This window comes from Mesoplodon mirus, assembly GCF_964341445.2.
Source record: "Mesoplodon mirus genome assembly, chromosome: 11".
Classification (NCBI taxonomy): domain Eukaryota; kingdom Metazoa; phylum Chordata; class Mammalia; order Artiodactyla; family Ziphiidae; genus Mesoplodon; species Mesoplodon mirus.
In genome coordinates, this window is record NC_138987.1 from 41,675,444 (window position 1) to 41,696,896 (window position 21,453).

Genomic DNA, 21,453 nt, shown 5'->3' on the forward strand with positions numbered 1-21,453 from the left:
GGGGAAAAAACGTAAAAAACACAAACACATGGAGGCTAAACAATACATTACTAAATGACCAAGAGATCACTGAAGAAACCAAAGAGGAAATCAAAAAATACCTAGAGACAAATGACAGTGAAAACATGACGATCCAAAACCTATGGGATGCAGCAAAAGCAGTTCTAAGAGGGAAGTTTATAGCTATACAAGCCTACCTCAAGAAACAAGAAAAATCTCAAATAAACAATCTAACCAGAGAAAGAACAAACAAAACCCAAAGTTGGCAGAAGGAAAGAAATCATAAAGATCAGAGCAGAAATAAATGAAATAGAAACAAAGAAAACAATAGCAAAGATGAATAAAACTAAAAGCTGGTTCTTTGAGAAGATAAACAAAATTGATAAACCATGAGCCAGACTCATCAAGAAAAAGAGGGAGAGAACTCAATTCAATAAAATTAGAAATGAAAAAGGAGAAGTTACAACAGACACCACAGAAATACAAAGCATCCTAAGAGACTACTACAAGCAACTCTGTGCCAATAAAATGGACAACCTAGAAGAAATGGACAAATTCTTAGAAAGCTATAACCTTCCAAGACTGAACCAGGAAGAAATAGAAAATATGAAGAGACCAATCACAAGTAACGAAATTGAAACTGTGATTAAAAATCTTCCAACACACAAAAGTCCAGGACCAGATGGCTTCACAGGTGAATTCTATCAAACATTTAGAGAAGAGCTAACACCCATCCTTCTCAAAGTCTTCCAAAAAATTGCGGAGGAACACTCCCAAACTCATTCTATGAGGACACCATCACCCTGATACCAAAACCAGACAAAGATACGACAAAAAAAGAAAATTACAGATCAATATCACTGATGAATATAGATGCAAAAATCCTCAACAAAATACTAGCAAACAGAATTCAACAGCACATTAAAAAAATCATACACCATGATCAAGTGGGATTTATCCCAGGGATGCAAGAATTCTTCAATACACACAAATCAATCAATGTGATACACCATATTAACAAACCGAAGAATAAAAACCATATGATCATCTCAATGGATGCAGAAAAAGCTTTTGACAAAATTCAACACCCATTTATGATAAAAACTCTCCAGAAAGTGGGCAGAGAGGGAACCTACCTCAACATAATAAAGGCCATATACCACAAACCCACAGCAAACATCATTCTCAATGGTGAAAAACTGAAAGCATTTCCTCTGAGATCAGGAACAAGACAAGGATGTCTATTCTCACCACTATTATTCAATATAGTTTTGGAAGTTCTAGCCATGGCAATCAGAGAAGAAAAAGAAATAAAAGGAATACAAATTGGAAAAGAAGAAGTAAAACTGTCATTGTTTGCAGATGACATGATACTATACATAGAGAATCCTAAAGATGCCACCAGAAAACTACTAGAGCTAATCAACGAATTTGGTAAAGTTGCAGGATACAAAATTAATGAACAGAAATCTCTTGCATTCCTATACACGAATGATGAAAAATCTGAAAGAGAAATTAAGGAAACACTCCCATTTACCATTGCAACAAAAAGAATAAAATACCTAGGAATAAACCTACCTAGGGAGACAAAAGACCTGTATGCAGAAAACTATAAGACACTGATGAGAGAAATTAAAGATGATACCAACACATGGAGAGATATACCATGTTCTTGGATTGGAAGAATCAATATTGTGAAAATGACTATACTACCCGAAGCAATCTACAGATTCAATGCAATCCCTATCAAATTACCAATGGCATTTTTTATGGAACTAGAACAAAAAAAATCTTAAAATTTGTATGGAGACACAAAAGACCCCGAATAGCCAAAGCAGTCTTGAGGGAAAAAAAGGGAGCTGGAGGAATCAGACTCCCTGACTTCAAACTATACTATACAAAGCTATAGTAATCAAGACAATATGGTACTGGCACAAAAACAGAAACATAGATCAATGGAACAAGATAGAAAGCCCAGAGATAAACCCACGCACCTATGGTCAACTAATCTATGACAAAGGAGGCAAGGATATACAATGGAGAAAAGACAGTCCCTTCAATAAGAGGTGCTGGGAAAACTGGACAGCTACATGTAAAAGAATGAAATTAGAACACTCCCTAACACCATACACAAAAATAAACTCAAAAGGGATTAGAGACCTAAATATAAGACCGGACACTATAGAACTCTTAGAGGAAAACATAGGAAGAACACTCTTTGACATGAATCACAGCAAGATCTTTTTTGATCCACCTCCTAGAGTAATGGAAATAAAAACAAAAATAAACAAATGGGACCTAAAGAAACTTCAAAGCTTTTGCACAGCAAAGGAAACCATAAGGAAGACAAAAAGACAACCCTCAGAATGGGAGAAAATATTTGCAAACGAATCAACAGACAAAGGATTAATCTTCAAAATATATAAACAGCTCATGCAGCTCCATATTAAAAAAACAAACAACCCAATCCAAAAATGGGCAAAAGACCTAAATAGACATTTGTCCAAAGAAGACATACAAATGGCCAAGAAGCACATGCAAAGCTGCTCAACATCACTAATTATTAGAGAAATGCAAATCAAAACTACAACGAGGTATCACCTCACACCAGTTAGAACGGGCTTCATCAGAAAATCTACAAACAACAAATGCTGGAGAGGGTGTAGAGAAAAGGGAACCCTCTTGCACTGTTGGTGGGAATGTAAATTGATACAGCCACTATGGAGAACAGTATGGAGGTTCCTTAAAAAACTAAAAATACAATTACCATATGATACAGCAATCCCACCACTGGGCATATAGCCAGAGAAAACCATAATTCAAAAAGACACATGCACCCCAATGTTCATTGCAACACTGTTTACAATAGCCAGGTCATGGAAGCAACCTAAATGCCCATCAACAGACGAATGGATAAAGAAGATGTGGTACATATATACAATGGAATATTACTCACCCATAAAAAGGAACGAAATTGGGTCACTTGTTGAGACGTGGATGGATCTAGAGACTGTCATACACAGTGAAGTAAGTGAGAAAGAGAAAAACAAATATCATATATTAACGCATATATGTGGAACCTAGAAAAATGGTACACGTGAACCAGTTTACAGGGCAGAAATTGAGACACAGATGCAGAGAACAAATGTGTGGACACCAAGCGGGTAAAGTGGCGGGGGGTGGGGGTGTGATGAACTGGGCGATTGGGATTGACATGTATACACTGATGTGTATAAAATTGATGACTAATAAGAACCTGCTGTATAAAAAAATAAATTAAATTAAAAAAAATAAAAGGTGAAAAAAAATCCATCTGTCCATAATGATACCAACAACAAAAGAAAAACTCACTTTCACTATGTGCCCTATTAAAACACTTTTCTGGGTTTCCCTGGTGGCGCAGTGGTTGAGAGTCCGCCTGCCGATGCAGGGGACACGGGTTCGTGCCCCAGAGCGGCTGGGCCCGTGAACCATGGCTGCTGAGCCTGCGCGTCTGGAGCCTGTGCTCCGCAACGGGAGAGGCCACAACAGTGAGAAGCCCACGTACCGCAAAAAAAAAAACAAAAAAAACCACAACTCTTTTCTTTGAAAATACTAACTAAAAGGGGCACGCATTTATTCTGATTTTACAGTGCAAACTGCATTTTACGTTAATCAAATAACCCCAATTAATGAAGTAAAACTTTTTTTTTAAATAGGGGAATATCATCCAATGAATGTAGAAAGCATGACAGGATTAGAGAAACCTCGTTTTGCAAACCTGAATGAAATACTGGCTCAGGCAAGATTATTAATTGGCATTAAAACCATTTGGGTAAATGGTTGATAGAGAATATTTATATAATGCCAAAGTAACACTAGAACACTACACTAGAGAGAAAGGTTACAGCTAACTGTATAATGGAGAGATCACTGTCACCACCCTAATCCAGGGGTCAATCTTAGCATCACCAGATATTATGTGATATAAGGTAATGTGAAGTACACAATAGCACCTCAAATGAAGTCTAGCCAAAAATCTTTAATTTCAAACCATCAACTTTTTAGACATCTTCCAGTTCAAAAAAATAGAGGAACAAACTAAACTACATCATAAGGAAGCAATCAGACACATCTAAACATTCTATGGAAAAACGTTTTCAACCTTTCAATGAGTCTGTTATAAATAAAAAAAAGAACTCTGCTAAATTAATAAGAGATCTAAGGGATATAACAATCAGATGCAATATGTGATTCTGGGATGGAAAATGGTTTGGTCAAAGAACACTATGGAGTAAACTGAGGAAATGTGAATTTGAGCTGTGCATCGGATGAAATGCACTAAGAAAGAAAGGTGAGGATAATTGTCTGAAAAGAGTGAGTTAGACAACAGTATGTATTGTATAATCTCATTTTCATTAAAAAAAAAAAAGTTTGCAAGGAAAAAGATCTACACGGACATGTCCTAAGGTATTACAGTAATACTCTCTGGATTGTGGGAATACGTTTTTACTTTTTTACTCGTTTATTTTCTAATTTTTTACAATTCATATATAGTGCTTTTGTAATAATAAATATTATTTTTAAGAATTCAGCTGCCATTCTGGATTATCTAAAATGGTTTTTAAAAATAACATTTTTTTCCTGATTAGAACAGTAAACCATTCAATGCAGGGTTTTGGAAAACAGAAAAGTATTTTAAAAATCACCTGAAAAATCACACCATCTGGAAAAAAACTATTGATGGAAATGGATATTGAATTTTGTCAAATGCCTTTTCCTCAAAAAAATAAAACGAATCTTCTTTCTTGCAGGAACAAATGAAGATTACTGTGGCAGCAGTGTGCCACATGGATTAACGTAGGGCAAGACCAGAGGTTGGGAACTTAGCTAAAAGGTGACTGCCTTAATCCAAGGAAGAAATGATGTGTGAAATAAAGTGATAGCAGTGGCAACAGAGGGAAGAGGACAAGGTTATTTAGGAGGCAGGACTGGAATGATGGGTAATGCATTGGCTGTGACAGGGAGAATTTATCAAGGATGATGGAGAATTTATTAAGGTAGCAGCCATATGAAACCCTGTGAGAAAGGCATTCTAAGTCCAAGGAACAGAAAATGCTAAAACCCAGAAATAGCAATGAGCTTGGCCTGTGTAAGGAAAGCTAAAAAATCAGTTCTGACCAGAGAACAGAAAATGTGGAGGAAGAGAATATTTGAGAAGAGAAACATACAGGGGTCAGATTATAAAGGGCTTTGTGGATCATGGTAAGAAATACGGATTTTACTCCAAGTGCAGTGAGAATGCACTGCACAGAGACAAAAAAGGAAGCAGAAGGACCTTTTAGGAGATTATAGAGATAGTCCAAATGAGAGGTCTAGCAGCTTCAACTGTAATAGTGAAGAGTGGCAAGAAACAATTGGATTCAGGATGCATTTCAGAGGTAGAGTCATTAGGATTTATAGACGACTGGATGAGGAAAGTGGGGTGTAGAAGGTAAAAGGAGGAATCAAGAATTACTCTGGCTTTCTGTCTGAATAAATGAGTAAATTGTGCCCTTTACTGAGCTGGTAAAGACCTAAGAAGGAACAGGTTTGTTGCTTGGTAGTGGTGGGGGAGAGGAAATTAACTACTCTTCCTGATTATATTGTTTTAGATGGCTACTAGAAATAGGAAACTAAATGCTAAATATTATAGGCTGGAAATATAATTTGGAAAGTCAGTAGCTTAAGGATGGGACTGGATAAGACCACCTGGGGAAAGGAGGGAAAGATGAAATGTGGTCTACCTTGCCCCCTTGACAGCAAGGCCTTCCCATGACCAACTTCTTTTAAAACACCCTCAGCATTTCCTATTCCCCTCCCTCGTTTCTCCTTAAAACTTAACACTTTAGGGGCTTCCGTGGTGGCACAGTGTTTAAGAATCCGCCTGCCAACGCAGGGGACACGGGTTCGAGCCCTGGGCCGGGAAGATCCCACATGCTGCGGAGCAACTAAGCCCGTGCGCCACAGCTACTGAGCCTGCGCTCTAGAGCCCACGAGCCACAACTACTGAGCCCGCATGCTGCAACTACTGAAGCCTGCGCGCCTAGAGCCCATGCTCTGCAACAAGAGAAGCCACCGCAGCGAGAAGCCCGCGCACTGCAACGAAGAGCAGCCCCTGCTCGCCACAACTAGAGAAAAGCCCACACACAGCAACGAAGACCCAACGCAGCCAAAAACTTAACACTTTAATAATTCTATATACTTTTCATATTTAGTTTGTTGTCTGTCTCTCTGCACTTGAATGTGAGTTCTATACAGGCAGGAATTTTTATATCATGTTCACTGATGAATCCCCAACAACCTAGAACAGTGCATGGCACACAGTAGGCACTCAATTATTTTTAAATGAATGAAATACTGCTGAAATGTCAAACAGGATGAGGACAGGGAACTAACTGCTGACTTTTATAAGATATAGCTCAATAGTGACCTAGGTAAGTGTCATTTCAGTAGACTTTGAGGCTGAGAATGGAATCAAGGGGGCTGAGAAGAGAATGGAACTACAGACAGTGGTTTCAAAGTTTTGCTGTACTGATAAAAAAAAAAAAAATGAGGCAATAGCCTAAGGAGACAGTGAGGTTCAAGGGATTTCCCCCCAAGCATTTCATTATAAAATTTTCAAACATACAAGAAAGTTGAAAGAATTTCATAGTAAAAATCCATATATTTACCACTAAATTCTATAATTAACATTGTACTATACTCGCTTTTCACACATCCACTGATCCTCGATGTCCTGAGAGTGTTCATAAGGCATGTATGTATTTATGCCAATGAAAATTATCCAATAAGGGAGAAAGATACAATTCAAGAGAGAAAGATAATAATTACAAAAACAAAGAACTGAGGAGGGGACAGGATCCAAAGCACAAGTGGAGAGGATAGCCTTAGATAGACTCAGGCACCCTTGTGGTAGTTCACTGATAAAAATCCTTCAGTCTTTTTTTTTTCCAGAAAGTTAAATATAAACTCTTCACTCTGGCAAGGACTTATCCAACAGAATTCCATTATATCCCACCACTTCCCTAAATATGCACTATATTCTGGCCAATTTGGACTATGACCTACCCCACAAACAGGCTGCCACAAACCCCTGGAAAAATACTCTTTACGCTTTGAGCCCAGCTCAAATGCCAACTCCTCTAGAAAACCTTTCCTAATCTTCACCTCTTCCTGCTCAAAACTCCCCAAATCAGATGTTGTATTTTTCTTGTTTAAAGTTTCATAAACAGTGTTATCTGGCTTTCTATTTCAATCAGTGTGTCATTTTCTTATACTCCCTATACCTGCAGAGCAGGAGCTGTCTTAATCTACACATCTTCTTCTACTCCTAACGTTATATATAGGCAACAACCGTGTGCTGCATCTGAGTGGAAAACACGAATGTTAAAATTTAAAATGAAAAATTTCTGCTACCCATAAAAAGCCCCAAATTAGATTTTATTGAAAACAAACAAGGGACTTCCCTGGTGGTCCAGTGCTTAAGACTCCATGCTTCCAATGCAGGGGGTGCGGGTTCGATCCCTGGTTGGGAAACTAAGATCCCACGTGCCATGTGGCGTGGCCAAAAAATTGAAAAAGTAAAAAAATTTAAAAATAAATAGATAAAAACAAACAAATGAGAACATGTCAAGTTTTGGCAGGCAGTGACAACAGAAAATTATTACAAAAAGTATGATTAACTAAATTAAAGTATAACAGGAAATGAGCATGATGGGAAATTATCAATTGGTTTAACAAATTCAATCTGAATGTACCAGTAATTCTGTAAGATTTTAAAAAATGATGATCTACCAACAAGTGTTCAAATGAACATAAATAGAATATCACCCATTAAATCGGTCATGGATAAGTACTATATTGAGTTTGGGCCTTCATATAGCAAAAAGAATGCTAACACTTTAGGCAAAATTGAAAAATAAGTAAACCAGAAATTTCCGTTGTGGAGAGATGGTATTGAAGACACTGCTGAAATGATCCACAACTGGCTTTACCCGGTTCTAAGCATAGTCTCTAGGATACTAGTGATTCCCTAGAGGGGGGTTGAGCTTCCAGGGCACGTGGATCTAGGGAGAGCAAGAGGATCTGTAAAGGCATTTTCACAATCACGTTAAGATATGTTGTTAATCGCAAAAAGTATTTTTAAATTAGGAAAAGAAATAATATTATTTTGAAAGTCATTTGGCACTAGGTTAAACAAGTTCAAAGCACCACTTTCACAGGATCTTGAATGGTAATGGGCATGTAGTTCAAGTGGACTAAATGATGTTCAAGAGTCTGCACAGATACTCATTCCAAGTATTGCACTGTTTGGAGCTGCAAAATGTAACTGAGCAACCCTTCACATAATCACCAGTTAAAAGGTGAGAATCCCCTGGTGGTGGGCTCAGCAACTTCCCGAGAAAAGAGTGGAGAAGATTAGTTAGGGTAACAGTGCAGGAGTGACTCCAGTAATTATTTTTTCAATGTTTTCTGATAACAGAATAAAGTGAAAATTAGGAAATATATTACACAGAAGAGGCAAGGAAATCTTCAAGTATGTGAATACATCTAAGCTCAGGTATTCTTTTGCATATACTAAGTGCAAAAGAAAACCTTCAACGGCAGCTGTTTTTATAAGGCAACAGAAATTTCACAATAGTTCCACAATAATTATATTCCAGATTTGGTGTGCAGGGAAAGCACACATTCAAGTGTCCTATTCATGTCTGTCAAATAAATTGATTTACTGAGGCTAAGAAAGGAAAGCTGGGCTAAGAGAGCCAAACTGGAGGCTCCGGATTTCAGAAGATCTCAAGGTCACTATCCTTTTAGGCCCTACTCCACCTGCTCTGCTCACTACCCCACTGTTTCCCACCATGGAGCCAAAGGGAGCCTGGCCAGGCCCCAACTCCAGTCCAAACTCTGCCACTTACTGGGCAACCTTGGAAACTCATCTGGCCCCTCTGAACCTCAGTTTTCTCCACTGTAAAATGGGGATCATAGCCATTTGTGAGGATTAAACAAAAAGAGCGGGGCCAGGAACTCAGGAATAAGTTCAACAAACGCGGCCATTTTCACAATATTCCTGCGAAGCTTCCTTGGATCCAAATGGTTGTTCGGGCTCCTTGGAACCAATGACTTCCTCCCGATCTCGCTCCCACTTAATCTTTTTGGATGAGAAAGGCAAGGGGATGGAGAGGAGAGGTGACCAAAGCTGAGGGCAGATGAAGCCCAAGGGTGGGGGGGGGGGCGGGGAAGGAGAGGAGGATCCAGGGTGGAACCTCTCGGGTGGCGGGTAGGGCGGGGGTCTGGCCTGCGGTGTTGTCCGAGGGCCGGGGGTCCGGGGCAGAGGGCGAGGCTCAGGTCCCTGGGGGTGTTGTCGGAGGGCCGGGGGTCCGGGGCCGAAGGCGAGGCTCAGGCCCCTGGGGGTGGTGTCCGAGGGCCGGGAGTCCCGGGCAGAGGGTGAGGCTCAGGTCCCTGGGGGTGTTGTCCGAGGGTCGGGGGTCCGGGGCAGAGGGCGAGGCTCAGGCCCCTGGGGGTGGTGGTCCGAGTGTCGGGGGTCCGGGGCCGAGGGCCAGTGTCAGCCTAGGGTGGACGGCGAGCAGCGACTCCCTGCCACCTCCAACCCTCCCTGGGTGGAGTCTGAGGGTAGCCTCCCACCCCATCCCCCGTCCCCGGGGTGGCCAGCGAGGGTCAAGCCCGAGTCCAGGCCGCGAGGCCACCCTCACGTCCCCTCAGGCGGGAAGAGGCCCGGACGACCGTGGCAGGCGGGGGCGTTCTAGGTCCCAAGTTACCAGAGCCGTTGGGGCCAATGATGCAGGTAAACCTCCTGAAGGGGCCTATGACCTGGCGGCCCCGCCACGACTTGAAGTTCTCCACAAACAGCAGCTCCAAATGGCCCATGGCTGCGCACTCCGCGCCTCAGCCGCGTCCTCACACGCAGGCCAGAAAAGCGCGGGAAGGGCCTTGCGCCGTCTCGCGAGAGGAAAGCGAGAACACGGGCGAGCCCTGCGCTGTTTCTTAGCAACCGGAGCTGTTTATGTTTCCGAGGACACCGGGTCTCCTCGCCTCTGGCGCGGTGGGAGAAGGCCGGACTGAGAGCCTCTGGAGCGGGCTCGGATCCCACCAGCCCAACCTCCTAGGGAGCCAGCCTCGCTTGGCTTGAGCTTGTTTTATGTTTGTTGTCTTTTCTTTTAATCTCGCATGTTTTAAAAACCTCTTAGAATGTCTTGGCGATTCGCAGTCATGGAGGTAGCGCAGCCCAAGGACCTGGAGGAGGACTTCGGCCTGGCCAAAAGGAGATATGCGGAGCTGCGCAGGCAGAAACGGATCTTCAATGCCAGGAACAGGATCATCGGGGTGAGACCCTCTGGCCCGGAAGGGAAAGGGGCCAGGAGGCACAGCTGCAGACGGCTCCAGGCTTTGCCGGGAAGATTTGTTCCACGTATTGACTTTGCTGAGGATGGGAGAGACCTTAACAGGCCAAATAATGCCCCCTGTCCCTTGCCAGACAGGCAAATTGAGTCCTGCAGCGGGGAGAGAGCTTGCCTGGAGTTAATGGCCAGAGACTGGAATGCGATTCTCCTCTCTCTGAGCCGGATTTTCTACAATGCCAGGAATTCCCTCCAGTCCGTTCATTTGACAAATGCCAGTGGAGTTCCTATTTTGTGGCAAGCCTGAACTGGGCCCAGGAGATGAGGAGCAAGGCAGTACTTGACCTTGCAGAGTTCATAGCCCAGAGTGGAGGAGGCAGGCATTAAAATGGTCACATTATAATGCAGTGGAGTCGTGCTGTGAGGGAGGTGAGCAAAGGCTGCCAGGGAGCACCAACTGGGGCTGGAAGAGGAAATCAGAGAGGACTCCCCAGAGGAGGTGATGCCTAAGCAGTATTCTGAGGATGAGGATCTATTGACTGAGAAGGGGAGAAGGAGACTCTAGGGAAATTTAAGACAGGCTGAAGAACCAGCTATAAGCAAAAGCATCTGGGTATGACAAGATTTGGCTTACAGTAGGATTGTTATCAACTGAATCAAATTATGTGGCTCTAATTCCTTTTGTTTTCCTTTCCCAGGGAGACACAAAAGCCTGGGATGTTCAGGTTTGTGACCAGAAGATAAAAGAAGCAACTGAAAAAGCTAGACAGGAAACCTTTGGTGAGCATTCCCTGAATGGCCATCTAGTGGTTCAGGGCTGTGTGCCTTTAGACCCCAGTTCACATTTCCTCACATATGTAAAAACTTGCAATTTTCATGCTCTTCCTCCTTTTAAAACTTCACAATTTCTTGTGCTCAATTAACTTAATGCACTGATGCTTCCTCACTTAAAAGAAAAACAGCTATTGAATTCTATGTGAGCTGTAGGAAATATATTGTGAGGATAAATGTATGTTTTTCTCTGTTTTCTTAAAAAACTGGGTATGAAAAACTTTAAACACACACATTTTCTGCCAAAAAGTTCAAGACCTTCTACCGGGGACAGCTGTTTACAGTAGACAACACACACTCCTGAGCTCATACCCCCGAGCTGACTCAGAACCAGATATGGTTCAAATAATAGTGTTCCCGCTCTTAGATCAAATACTCAAATAGTATTCGTTTTCCCCCATCATGTCTAGCAATTTCTTTTAAAGCACTGTAAGGATTTTTTAAATAGAAAAAAGCAGGGTACAAAATTGTATATACAGTGGGTAATCAATTAAGTTTAAATACATATATAAATATATATAAGTTTTAAAATACATAAAAATATGCTTAGAAAAAGACAGAAAGGAAATATACCAAAATGTCAGCAGTGGTAAAGTTGGAGTGATGGTATGATGAGCAAAATTGATTTTCTTCTTTATACTGTTTCATATTTTCTAAACCTTTTACCTTTTAAAATTCTATCTTAAAGTAATTCAAACCTGTGATAAACCATAATGGAAAAGAATATGAAAAAGAATATATGTATGTATAACTGAATCACTTTGCTGTACAGCAGAAGCTAACACAACATTGTAAGTCAACTATACTTCAATAAAATTTTTTTAAAGTAATTCAAATGTACAAAAACGACATGACAGACATATACATACCCACCACCAGATAAGATATGAACATTTTGCCAAACTGGCTTTAGATACCTTAAGAATGCTTTTTGAAAATTAAATGTTGTACAGACATAGCTAAAGCTCTCCCCCACCTTACCATTTTCCTCTTCTTCCCTTCTCAGAGATGTGGTCATTCCCATGCATGTTTTTGTACTTGTACTATTTAGGTATGTACATCCATGACAATATAAAATTTGTGTGTGTGTTTTAAAATTTTACATAAATGATGTTATATTGAATGTATCCTTTTGCAACATTTAAAAAATTCAACAATCTATTTTTGGAATTTATAGGTGAGCTACATACAGAATATTCATTTTAATTGCTTTATGATATTTTGTCATATGAATTTTAACCACAATTTCTTTTTTCTCTACTGGTGGCTGATCTAGATTTTTTCCAGTTTTTTTAAATAATTGCAAACAATGTTAATGACTGTCCTGCATTATGTCCCAATGTTCATGTCCCTGGTGTACCTAGAAATGGAATTGATAGGTCATAGTATGTGCATGTTTTCAGTTTTACGGGATGTTGGCAAATTGCTTTCCAAAGTTATAAAAGTGTACCAAGTTACACTCCCACAAGCAGTAAACAAGAAATCTTTGTTTCCCCACATCCTTACTAATACCTGCTATTATTCGCATTTGAAGTGTTTCTCCAATTCATTGGATGCTTCCCATCTTGTAAGGTTGATGATCTTTTCACAAGTTTATTGATCATTCAGGTTTCTTTATATTGATTTGCCTTTTCCTCTCCTTGGCCCCCTTTTTGGTTAGGCTGTTTATCGTTTGTTTTTTTTTTAAGTTGATTTGTAGGTGCTTTTTTAATATTCAGAAGACTAATCCTTTAATGGTTGTGTTAACCTTTTGGAAGGTTGGATTACTTTTAGAATCACTAAAAATCATTTTTTAAGTGGATTTGATCTTGGAGAGGCGGCAGTAAGTGGTGGCCTAAAGCAAGATCTTGATTCCCTGCCCTGGAATTGAACCTGGGGAGCTTGGATGAAAACCAGGAATCCTAGTCACCACAGCCCCTGGCTCTTGACCCCAGTGAAAAACGCGTTTCTCACGGAGGCAAAAACTGTAAAAACAGGTACAAATTTATTATTAGAGACACAGCACAACAAGTGGGAGAGCACACAGAGAAACAGTTTGCTTAGTTAAGACAGAAGCAGGGCAGAGATGCACACCGGGAGAGAAAGGGTGTGGGCGTCCCCCTAATGAGGAGGAGCCCAGTAAAGAGGTGGCGATAGGGCAGCTCTTCCGGGTCTGTTTACCTTTGGCCAATTACATGGCTTCTTTTTCCACACGTGACCTGCCCTAGGCCCCTCCCCAGCATGCGTGCGCAGAATTTTTTCCAAGATGGTATTTCAGCCCAGAGGCCTATGGGACGGCCTTAACATCACCTATTATGGAGTGGTGCCCCCTCCTTTTTGACCCCCAAGGAGCCTTTCTGCGCATGTGCAATGTCTCCCTTGCCCCAAGGATGGGAAATATGTGACCTCTTGATCCTTTACCCAAACAAGGGTTAGCCCCTCTCTGTTCCTGTCAGGACTGTTATCTTCAGGCATCCCCTGGAGACAAAGCCTGGCTGTTTACCTTGTTTCTGTTGTTACTTCCATTTCGGAGAGCAAACAGGAGGCTGATTTTAAGTGTCTAACCTGGAGCCCATCTATGTCCTAATGCAAACAGGAGACTAGTTGTCAGTGTCTGGCCCAAAGCTCACTTTTTCCTGCTCCATGAAATGTACACGGGAGGCCAGTTGTAAATGCCTAGCTTGGGACCCATCTATCTCCTGCCTCAGATTCAAATTTATGTCTTTCCTCTGAATCTTAAGCTGATGGATATGCTGTATCTCTTCTAGCTGCTGAAATGAGGCAAAATGACAAGATCGCATGCATATCAGAAGACCGGGAAAGGAGAGACAGGAAAAATCTCTGTAAAGCTATCAATGATTTCCAACAGAGCTTTCAGAAGCCAGAAACTCGCCGTGAATTTGACCTCTCCGACCCCCAAGCCCTTAAGAAAGATCTTCCAGCCCGGCAGTCAGATAATGATGCTCGGAATACAATATCAGGAATGCAGAAATTCATGGGAGAGGATTTAAACTTCCATCAGAGGAAGAAATACCAAGAGGAACAAAACAGGGAATGGTCCTTGCAACAGCAAAGGGAATGGAAGATTGCCCGCGCCAACCAAAAATGCGCAGGTAATGGAACAAAAAAGACAAATGGGTCTCAATACTTTCTTCAACAAATCAATCCCCCCCCCCTTTTTTTCTTGTTTCATTTTGTCTTTTAAGTCTCACTAATATGCTACCTTGGCCACGTGGCCAAAGAAAGAGACATGAGAACCCGGGTTCCAGGATTTAAAAATCTTCAGCCACGTGCCCGTCACGCAGGAAACACCTTCTGAGCTTGTGCTCTGTCCGGGTCCCAGTGGGATGCTGGAGTTCAGGGTAACTCAGCATCGGTCCCAGCCCTCAGTGTGTGGGCAAGACATAGGTCCAGGCTATATCAGTTCGTGTCCAGTAAGAAACTCTGATCATCCCCTGAACCTGCCCATCCACCTCCATCAATGGGAGCTCTGTTCCTCTAGTTGCCCAGGCCCAAACCCAAGTCATCTTGACTCCTTCCTTTCCCTCAAATGCCACACGCAGTCCAGCAGCAAGTCATCCCAAATTCCACCCACCTTCACCATGTCCTCCACTACCACTCTGGACTAAGCAGCCAGCATCTCCCAACTGGATCATTCCAATATATAACCTCTAACTGGTCTCCCTGCTTCTGCCCTTGTCTCTCTCGAGTCTTTTCTCAACCCAGCAGCCAGAATGATCCCGTTAAAAGTTAAGCTGGATCCTTTGCTCAAAACCAATAGCTTCTCATTTTACTCCATAAAAACCAAATTTATTTCAAGGACCAACAAGTCTGACCTTACCTCCTGCAATGCTGCGCTCTAAACCCCTCTCCCCTGGTTCCACGGCAGACATTACCAATCCATAGCAGACATTACCAGGCCACAGTGGTGATTGCTAACACTGCCAGGCACCCATCTAAGAGCTTTACTTGAACTGACTCCTGTCAATCTCCCACAGCCTTCCGAGGCACCCCCTTTCTTTGGATGGGGCCGTGATGACCAACAGTTACTCCACAGGGTGCTCTGCACATCTCGGAAGGATCTCCGGGCAGGCACGCAAGGTTGATTGTGTTTTGCTTCCTTTCAGAGGATCTCTACCTGAAGACAAGGCTGCAGTTTGACGAAACAGCCAAGCACTTACAGAATCTGGAAAGCACCACCAGAAAGGCAGTTTGCGCAGCTGTGAAAGAATTCAACAAGAACCAGGTGTATACCCCAGGCTCTGTCTGGAGGGGAAGACAAACACACAGCCACCTCCCCGGTGTGCCCCAGCCTCCTTGACTCATCAATAATAGCAATTCTTTTTTTTTTTTTCCTTAGGTACGCAGGCCTCTCACTGTTGTGGTTTTTCTCCCGTTGCGGAGCACAGGCTCCGGACGCACAGGCTCAGCGGCCATGGCTCAAGGGCCCAGCCGCTCCGCGGCATGTGGGATCCTCCCGTACCAGGGCACGAACCTGCGTCCCCTACATCGGCAGGCGGACTCTCAACCACTGCGCCACCAGGGAAGCCCAGCAATTCTTTTCAATCCCGGCTGCTCTTATTAGTCACTGTGTTCAACCACCCTTTCAGAGGGGCGTGATTAACCCAATTTAACTGATAAAGAAACGGGGCTCAGAGTGGGGAACTGACTTTCTTTGGGATGCCTAAGTACTAATCTGATTTGCTTTGGCAGATTCAAATACTGGACTTCCAAATACCGCAAGTCCAGTATTCAAATCCCAGCCTGTCCAGCTGCAAAGCGTGGGCTTACGTAACGCAGTTGAGCGGGCCTCCTTGTGAGCGCCTGCTGTGTGTGGGCACCTCAAAAAGTGCCCTGTCCATTCATTACTAAAGAGAACTGGTAACACTGACAAATGTCTCTTAATCCGTCTCTTGACTTTACGGAGAAATAACTGCAGCCCAGAGAGGGGAGGTGACTTGCTCCAGGTCACACAGCCAGGGCCTGTTCCCTCCACCCATCATCCTCATGTGAATAGGGATTCGGCCAGGAATTTATTTATCCCTGGGGCTGAGGTTGCTGGGCAGTGGGAACACCTTTTAGAAATCACCACTGCTGTGAATCACTTGGTTGGCTGTTCTTTCTGGCCCGCCACCATCCAAGGCCGACCAGGACCACACGGAGGGGTACACAGCCCTGTCTTGGGGTGGGTGAGGCCAAGCCGAGGGGAGATGGCAGCCTAACGGGGAGGCAGCTCCCTGCTTTTGCAAATCACTGCAGACAAAGACGTGCAGCAATTATGCACACGACCAACAGGTAGTGATTCCCTGAGCCCAGTCCCCTCACCCAGCATCTCCCAGGCAGCTGGAGTCTGAGGGCCACCCCACATCCATGCCTGACAAGTCTACACCTCCCCCCATCCCCGGTGCCCTTTAGCACATTCTTCCTTCAAGGGCCCCAAGTGAGATTTGCCAGCCTGTGCCTCAGTCCCACCGGGGTCACTCAGAGCATCTCCCTTAATATCTTGCCCTGAGCAGGCCTTGGAGTCAGCAGAAAAGAAAATTCAAGAGAAAAAACAAGACCAAGAGGACAACCTGGCCGAGATCTCCAACCTGCTGCGTGGGGACCTGCTCTCGGAGAACCCCCAGCAGGCAGCCAGCTCCTTCGGGCCCCATCGCGTGGTCCCCGACCGCTGGAAGGGCATGAGCCGGGAGCAGCTGGAGCACATCCGCCTGGTTCAGAAACAGCAAGTCCAGGAGAAGCTGGTGCCTGTCCTCCCCAACCCCCACCCCCCGAGCCCTCAGACGGGGCCCTGTGCTCCCTGCCACCTTCCTCAAGCATCTAGTTATAGCCACTGTCACGCTCAGCGCTAGAAGCTGCCCTCAAGGAGTCTGTGTTCTAGTGAGAGGAGGACAAGCGCTAGGGAGAGGAGGAGGCTGGGGAAGGGGCTGAGATTGCTGGGCGTGAGGACGGTCATCAGGGGACCAACGGCTCTGGAACAAAGGGCTGAAGGTGGGGAGGACGATCAGGCGGGGTGAAGAGCAAGGGCAAAGGCCTTGAGGAAGGGCCATCTTGACCTGTTCAGAGAAGGGAGGCATCTGGTGGCTGGAGTGGAGGGAGGGGAGAGGGTGGGATGAGGTCCGAGAGGCAGAGGGTTGAGGGCCTGGCAGGCCACTGGGGAAGACTTTGCCTTTTTTGTGACCGAAATGGGGAGCTCTGGCGGGTTCTGAGCAGAGGAGAGACAGGATCTCACAGTAACAGGATCCCTCCCGCCGCTGTGTTGAGGGTGGACTTAGGGGGATAAGGCGGGAAGGAGAGAGATCACTGGGGAGGCTGATGGTTGAGGTCAAAGATGGTGCTGGCTGAGGCCAGGGCGCTGGCAGCAGTGGTACTGAGAAGTGGTCGGATTCTGGATGTATTTGGAAGTTAGAGCCGACAGAGTTGGCTGAAGGGTTTGGCATGGCATGTGAGAGACAGAGGAGTTAAGGATTACTCCAGGCATCCTGGCCTGAGTGAAGAGAAGGAAGGAGTTGGCACTTACAGAGATGGGAAGATGGTGGGAGGAACAAGTCCAGGAGGGAAGTTCACGGGAGAATGGAAATCACAAGCGCAATTTTGGATATGTTGTGTGCAATGTTCTTTAGATATCTAGGTCTGCTAGGATTCAGCTGAAAATCCCAAATAACACCATCTTAAAGGAAACAGAACTTTATCTCTTGCATGTAGACTAAATCCTTAAGAAAACAGCCCAGGGCTAGTATGGCAGCTCCATGACCATTGACTAAAGTTCTGCCATTCTCAGCACCTGGTTCCCACCTCTTAGTGTAAGATGGCTGCTTGAGCTCCAGTCATCATGTGCATATTCCAGCTGGCAGGAAGAAGGAAGGGGTAAGAACGCTAAGGACACTTCCTAGAAGTTTCACAAGACATTTCCACTTACATTTCGTTGGACAACTCAGTCACTAGGTTGCCCCAAACTATAAAGAAGAAATGTAGTATTTATTCCAGGCAGTGAAGTGCTGGTGATTCTGTTATTAAGAAAGAAGGAAAAACGGCTACTGGTGGACAAGTTATATTTTCTGACACAACTTCCAAGTAAAGCCCAGCAGGCAGCTGGATGTAGAGTCTGGGGCTCAGAATGAGATCTGGGCTGGAGACATAAACAGGAAGTCATCACTGCACTGAGAGTATTTAAAGCCACGAACCTGGAGATCACAAAGGGAGTGAGTGTAGACAGAGGGACCCTCCCCTCCCACCCCCATCGTTTATAAAGAGCGAAGCGGCCTGAGAAGGAGCAGCCAGAGAGGTAGGAGGGATGCAAGCAGTGGTGAATTCAGCGGGAGCGTGGGAACCCCTGGGTCAAACGCCACTGCTGGGCTGCCGACTGGATGCAAGACCCAGCACTGGGCAGTCACTTCTTTGGTGGAGGGGTGGCAGCCTGTCTAATGGGCTGGAGAGAGAACAGGCAGGAGGGCAAGGAGACAGTAAGTGCAGACAATACTTTCAAGGCACTCTGCTGTAAAGAGCGCAGAGAAATTCACCCCCAACATCCTGAGCCACTGTCCCGGGGTGGGGCTGTGGCATCAGCACATTCTAGAAGTGACCGGAGGACCCCAGTGTCCAGCCAGGTGGTGTCACTGCCCACTGGTAGCATCCCGGATGCAGAGGACCTGACACCCATGGGCCCTGCTTATGGAGCCCTGGGCTGGGAACCACGGTTGGAACTGAGACTCCGCTGTCCCTTCAGGCTCAGAGGACCAGCCAAGGCCTCCCAAGAGGGGGAATCAGCTGGGCCACCAGCATGATGGCAGGTGGGGGGGGTCTCCTCTGATTTCCGGCATGACGTTGCTCACCTACCTGCCCCCTTCTGGGCCTCAGTTTCTCCATCTGTAAAACGAAAGGCCGGCTCCTAGAGACAATCCCCTGGGTCTCTTCTGCTGGGGACAGGCGGTGGTGAGTCACCTCTCCTCTCTCCAGAGGCTCCAGGAAGAAGAGCGCCAGCGAGACATGGACTGGGACCGGCAGAGGGTCCAGCAGGCTCGCGCCGCCTTGCTGTTTGAGCGACAGCAGCAGTGCCAACGGCATGACCTGCGCAGAGCCTTGGACTGCAACAACCTCAGCCTGGCCAAGGAGCAGCTTTTGCAGTCAGTGCCAGGCGGGGCCTGGGCAGCAGCGGGGAGATGGGGGTACGGGTGGGGAGGGCAAGCAGAGGGGGCTGGGATCAGGTTAGGGTCAAGGGGGGTGGGTGGGAAGTGGGGGCATCATCGAGGGAATCAGGCTCAGGGAAAGCGGGGGTAGGCGCTGGCCATGCAGGGCCCATAGAGCAGGCACCGTCCTTTCCTGGACCCCTGGCTCACCCTCCCTGAATCCTTCCCACCCAAGGGCTCGGGACCCTTGGGGTATATTTCACCAGAGGCCCTGTAGCAGCAGTGGTGGGGGCTATAGCATAGCCTCCTGGTAAAGAGAAGGGGAAGAAGGACTCAGAGCTAAGAAGCCAGAAATTAAGTGCGAGGAAACAAACCATTGGTCCCCGCGCAGACCAGGGATTGAGATTCCTTTGTGCCCTCAACCTGTAAACACCCCTCCTTGGACAGTCCTCACCTGGGCACTGGCAGACCCCAGCAGGCTCGGACATGGGTGATGGAGTACACGGAGGGCACCAGGAGTCCCAGGGGAAGGCACCGGGTGGGCTTCCGGGAGGAGGCTGCGTGGCTCAGACGTGGGGGAGGACAGTGCCAGCTGCCCACTGCAGGGAGGGCTCTCCGGGGAGAGGAAGGGGTTCCTGGGCTGCCCAGAACAAGTCTGGAGCCTCTTCTTCATATTAGACAGGCCCCAGGAGTAGTTCAGAGTTCCATCTACAGAAAATGTCAAATGCAGATCAGTAGGTGAATTTGTCACTAAAAAAAAAAAAAACCATTATTTATTTACTTATTTATCTATCTATTCATCAGGCTCTGGCTTGAACTCGGAGGGGATCCGCCAGTATTGTTTCTAATGTCTGTTTATTGGTGGGTCCATCACTGGGGGCCTAAATAAGGAGAATTAAGGGAGAATCTCACAGAAATCAAATGGGATGAGCAGATGTCTTTACAATCATGGAATTCTAAGATATCCCCACATTTCACGTGCGCAGGTCCCTAAACTAATCAGCAGTGATGAAATGCCCCCTTCCTCCCCCTTTAGCTCGTAGGGCTGGAATGCACTCTGTATCCTGGGGTTAACACACCAATTAAACAGGAGAATGTTTAGGAAGTCAGGCATTTGCTGATTTCTTTTTCTCCTTGTTTTATTATCAGGAAAAAATATATGAAGGAAATCTGTACAAATCATCCCACAGAAGATTATTTCGCACAATTTAATACAAGAAGTCGATAATGAAAAAGGCACCTTCTTTCCCTCTGAATCGTTTACCTATAAAGGGCAGTAACCTTGAAGAGTCCCATCTGTTAAAAAAAAAAAAAAAAAGGCGCTCTTTGGTCCAGAGGTACTATTGAACTTAATTTTTCCACCGTACACAAAACTTGATTAAACCCCTTCCTGTATTTCTATGAGGAGCATTAGTGTCCGTTCAACTCAGCTCAGACTATTTCTAGAGCAGCTCTGGTGCTGTAGATACAGGAAAGAAAGCCTGCGTATTATACTCTAGGTTCAGCTGGTGCAGTCGCCAATACTCACAGGCATCATTTTAACCGCTTCACGTGGAATTAACTAATTTGGTTCTCACAGCAGCCCGGGGTGGGTATTTTTATTACCGCATTCTCCAGGTGAAGAGCCTGAGCTATAGACACGTTAAGTGACTTGCCCAAGGTCACGCTGACGGGACGTGGTGGACCCAGGGTGTCTGGCTCTCAACCACTTCTCTCTCCTGGCTCCTGGTAACACGACCCAAAACACGAGTGGCCAAAAAGGCACAAGTTTATTTCCTCCTCTCGTCAGAGCCCCAGCTGAGCAGTGCTCCTTCATTGCTCTGCCATCTAGCATCCTGTGGTCCCGGAATGCTGTTCCAGCTCCCACCAACCTATCACATTCAGGCCAGCAGGCATGAGAAAACCGGAAGGAAAGTGGTGGGTGAACGCAGCACAGCAGCAAGGCCGTGGCTCCGGAAGTGTACATTTCACCTCTGCTCGCTCCCTATTGGTCAGAATTTAGTCATGTGACCATGCCTCGCTGCGGCGGAGCTGGGGAGCCTTGCTGGCTAACCACGTGACAGGTAATAATTCCACAATGGTATAAAAGATGGAAGAACACAGAGTTGGGGACGACTAGCAGTCTGCAGAGTCTTGAACCG

At 45.2% G+C, this 21,453-nt stretch overlaps 3 protein-coding genes across 18 annotated transcripts in view; 2 read left to right on the top strand and 1 right to left on the bottom strand.

Moving 5' to 3' along the window:
• Window positions 1-6,043, top strand: part of FAM118A (family with sequence similarity 118 member A) — a 113,498-nt gene extending 107,455 nt beyond the window's left edge. For 10 of the 15 annotated variants that reach the window (XM_082636053.1, XM_082636055.1, XM_082636046.1 and 7 more), the window contains one exon: window positions 5,871-6,042. In XM_082636053.1, the coding sequence (XP_082492179.1) occupies window positions 5,871-5,973 (103 nt within the window). In that variant the 3' untranslated portion in view covers window positions 5,974-6,042. Of the gene's footprint in view, window positions 1-5,870 lie in introns of all 15 variants that reach the window. The other 5 variants (XM_082636041.1, XM_082636057.1, XM_082636056.1 and 2 more) reach the window with 2 other exon arrangements.
• SMC1B (structural maintenance of chromosomes 1B) overlaps window positions 1-9,906 on the bottom strand; it is a gene marked incomplete at its 5' end in the record, with an annotated part of 86,502 nt that extends 76,596 nt beyond the window's left edge. For both annotated transcript variants that reach the window (XM_082636039.1, XM_082636038.1), the window contains one exon: window positions 9,798-9,906. In XM_082636039.1, coding sequence (XP_082492165.1) covers window positions 9,798-9,906 — 109 coding nt within the window. The remainder of the gene's footprint in view (window positions 1-9,797) is intronic.
• A 342-nt stretch (window positions 9,907-10,248) lies between these two features.
• On the top strand, window positions 10,249-20,827 carry RIBC2 (RIB43A domain with coiled-coils 2; the record flags this gene model as incomplete). Its single annotated transcript, XM_082635843.1, has 7 exons — window positions 10,249-10,362; window positions 11,075-11,156; window positions 13,955-14,299; window positions 15,314-15,432; window positions 16,703-16,930; window positions 19,143-19,309; window positions 20,462-20,827. 7 exons carry the CDS (start codon window positions 10,249-10,251, stop codon window positions 20,538-20,540), a joined length of 1,134 nt encoding a protein of 377 aa, XP_082491969.1. The 3' UTR covers window positions 20,541-20,827.
• Window positions 20,828-21,453: the final 626 nt, after the last annotated feature.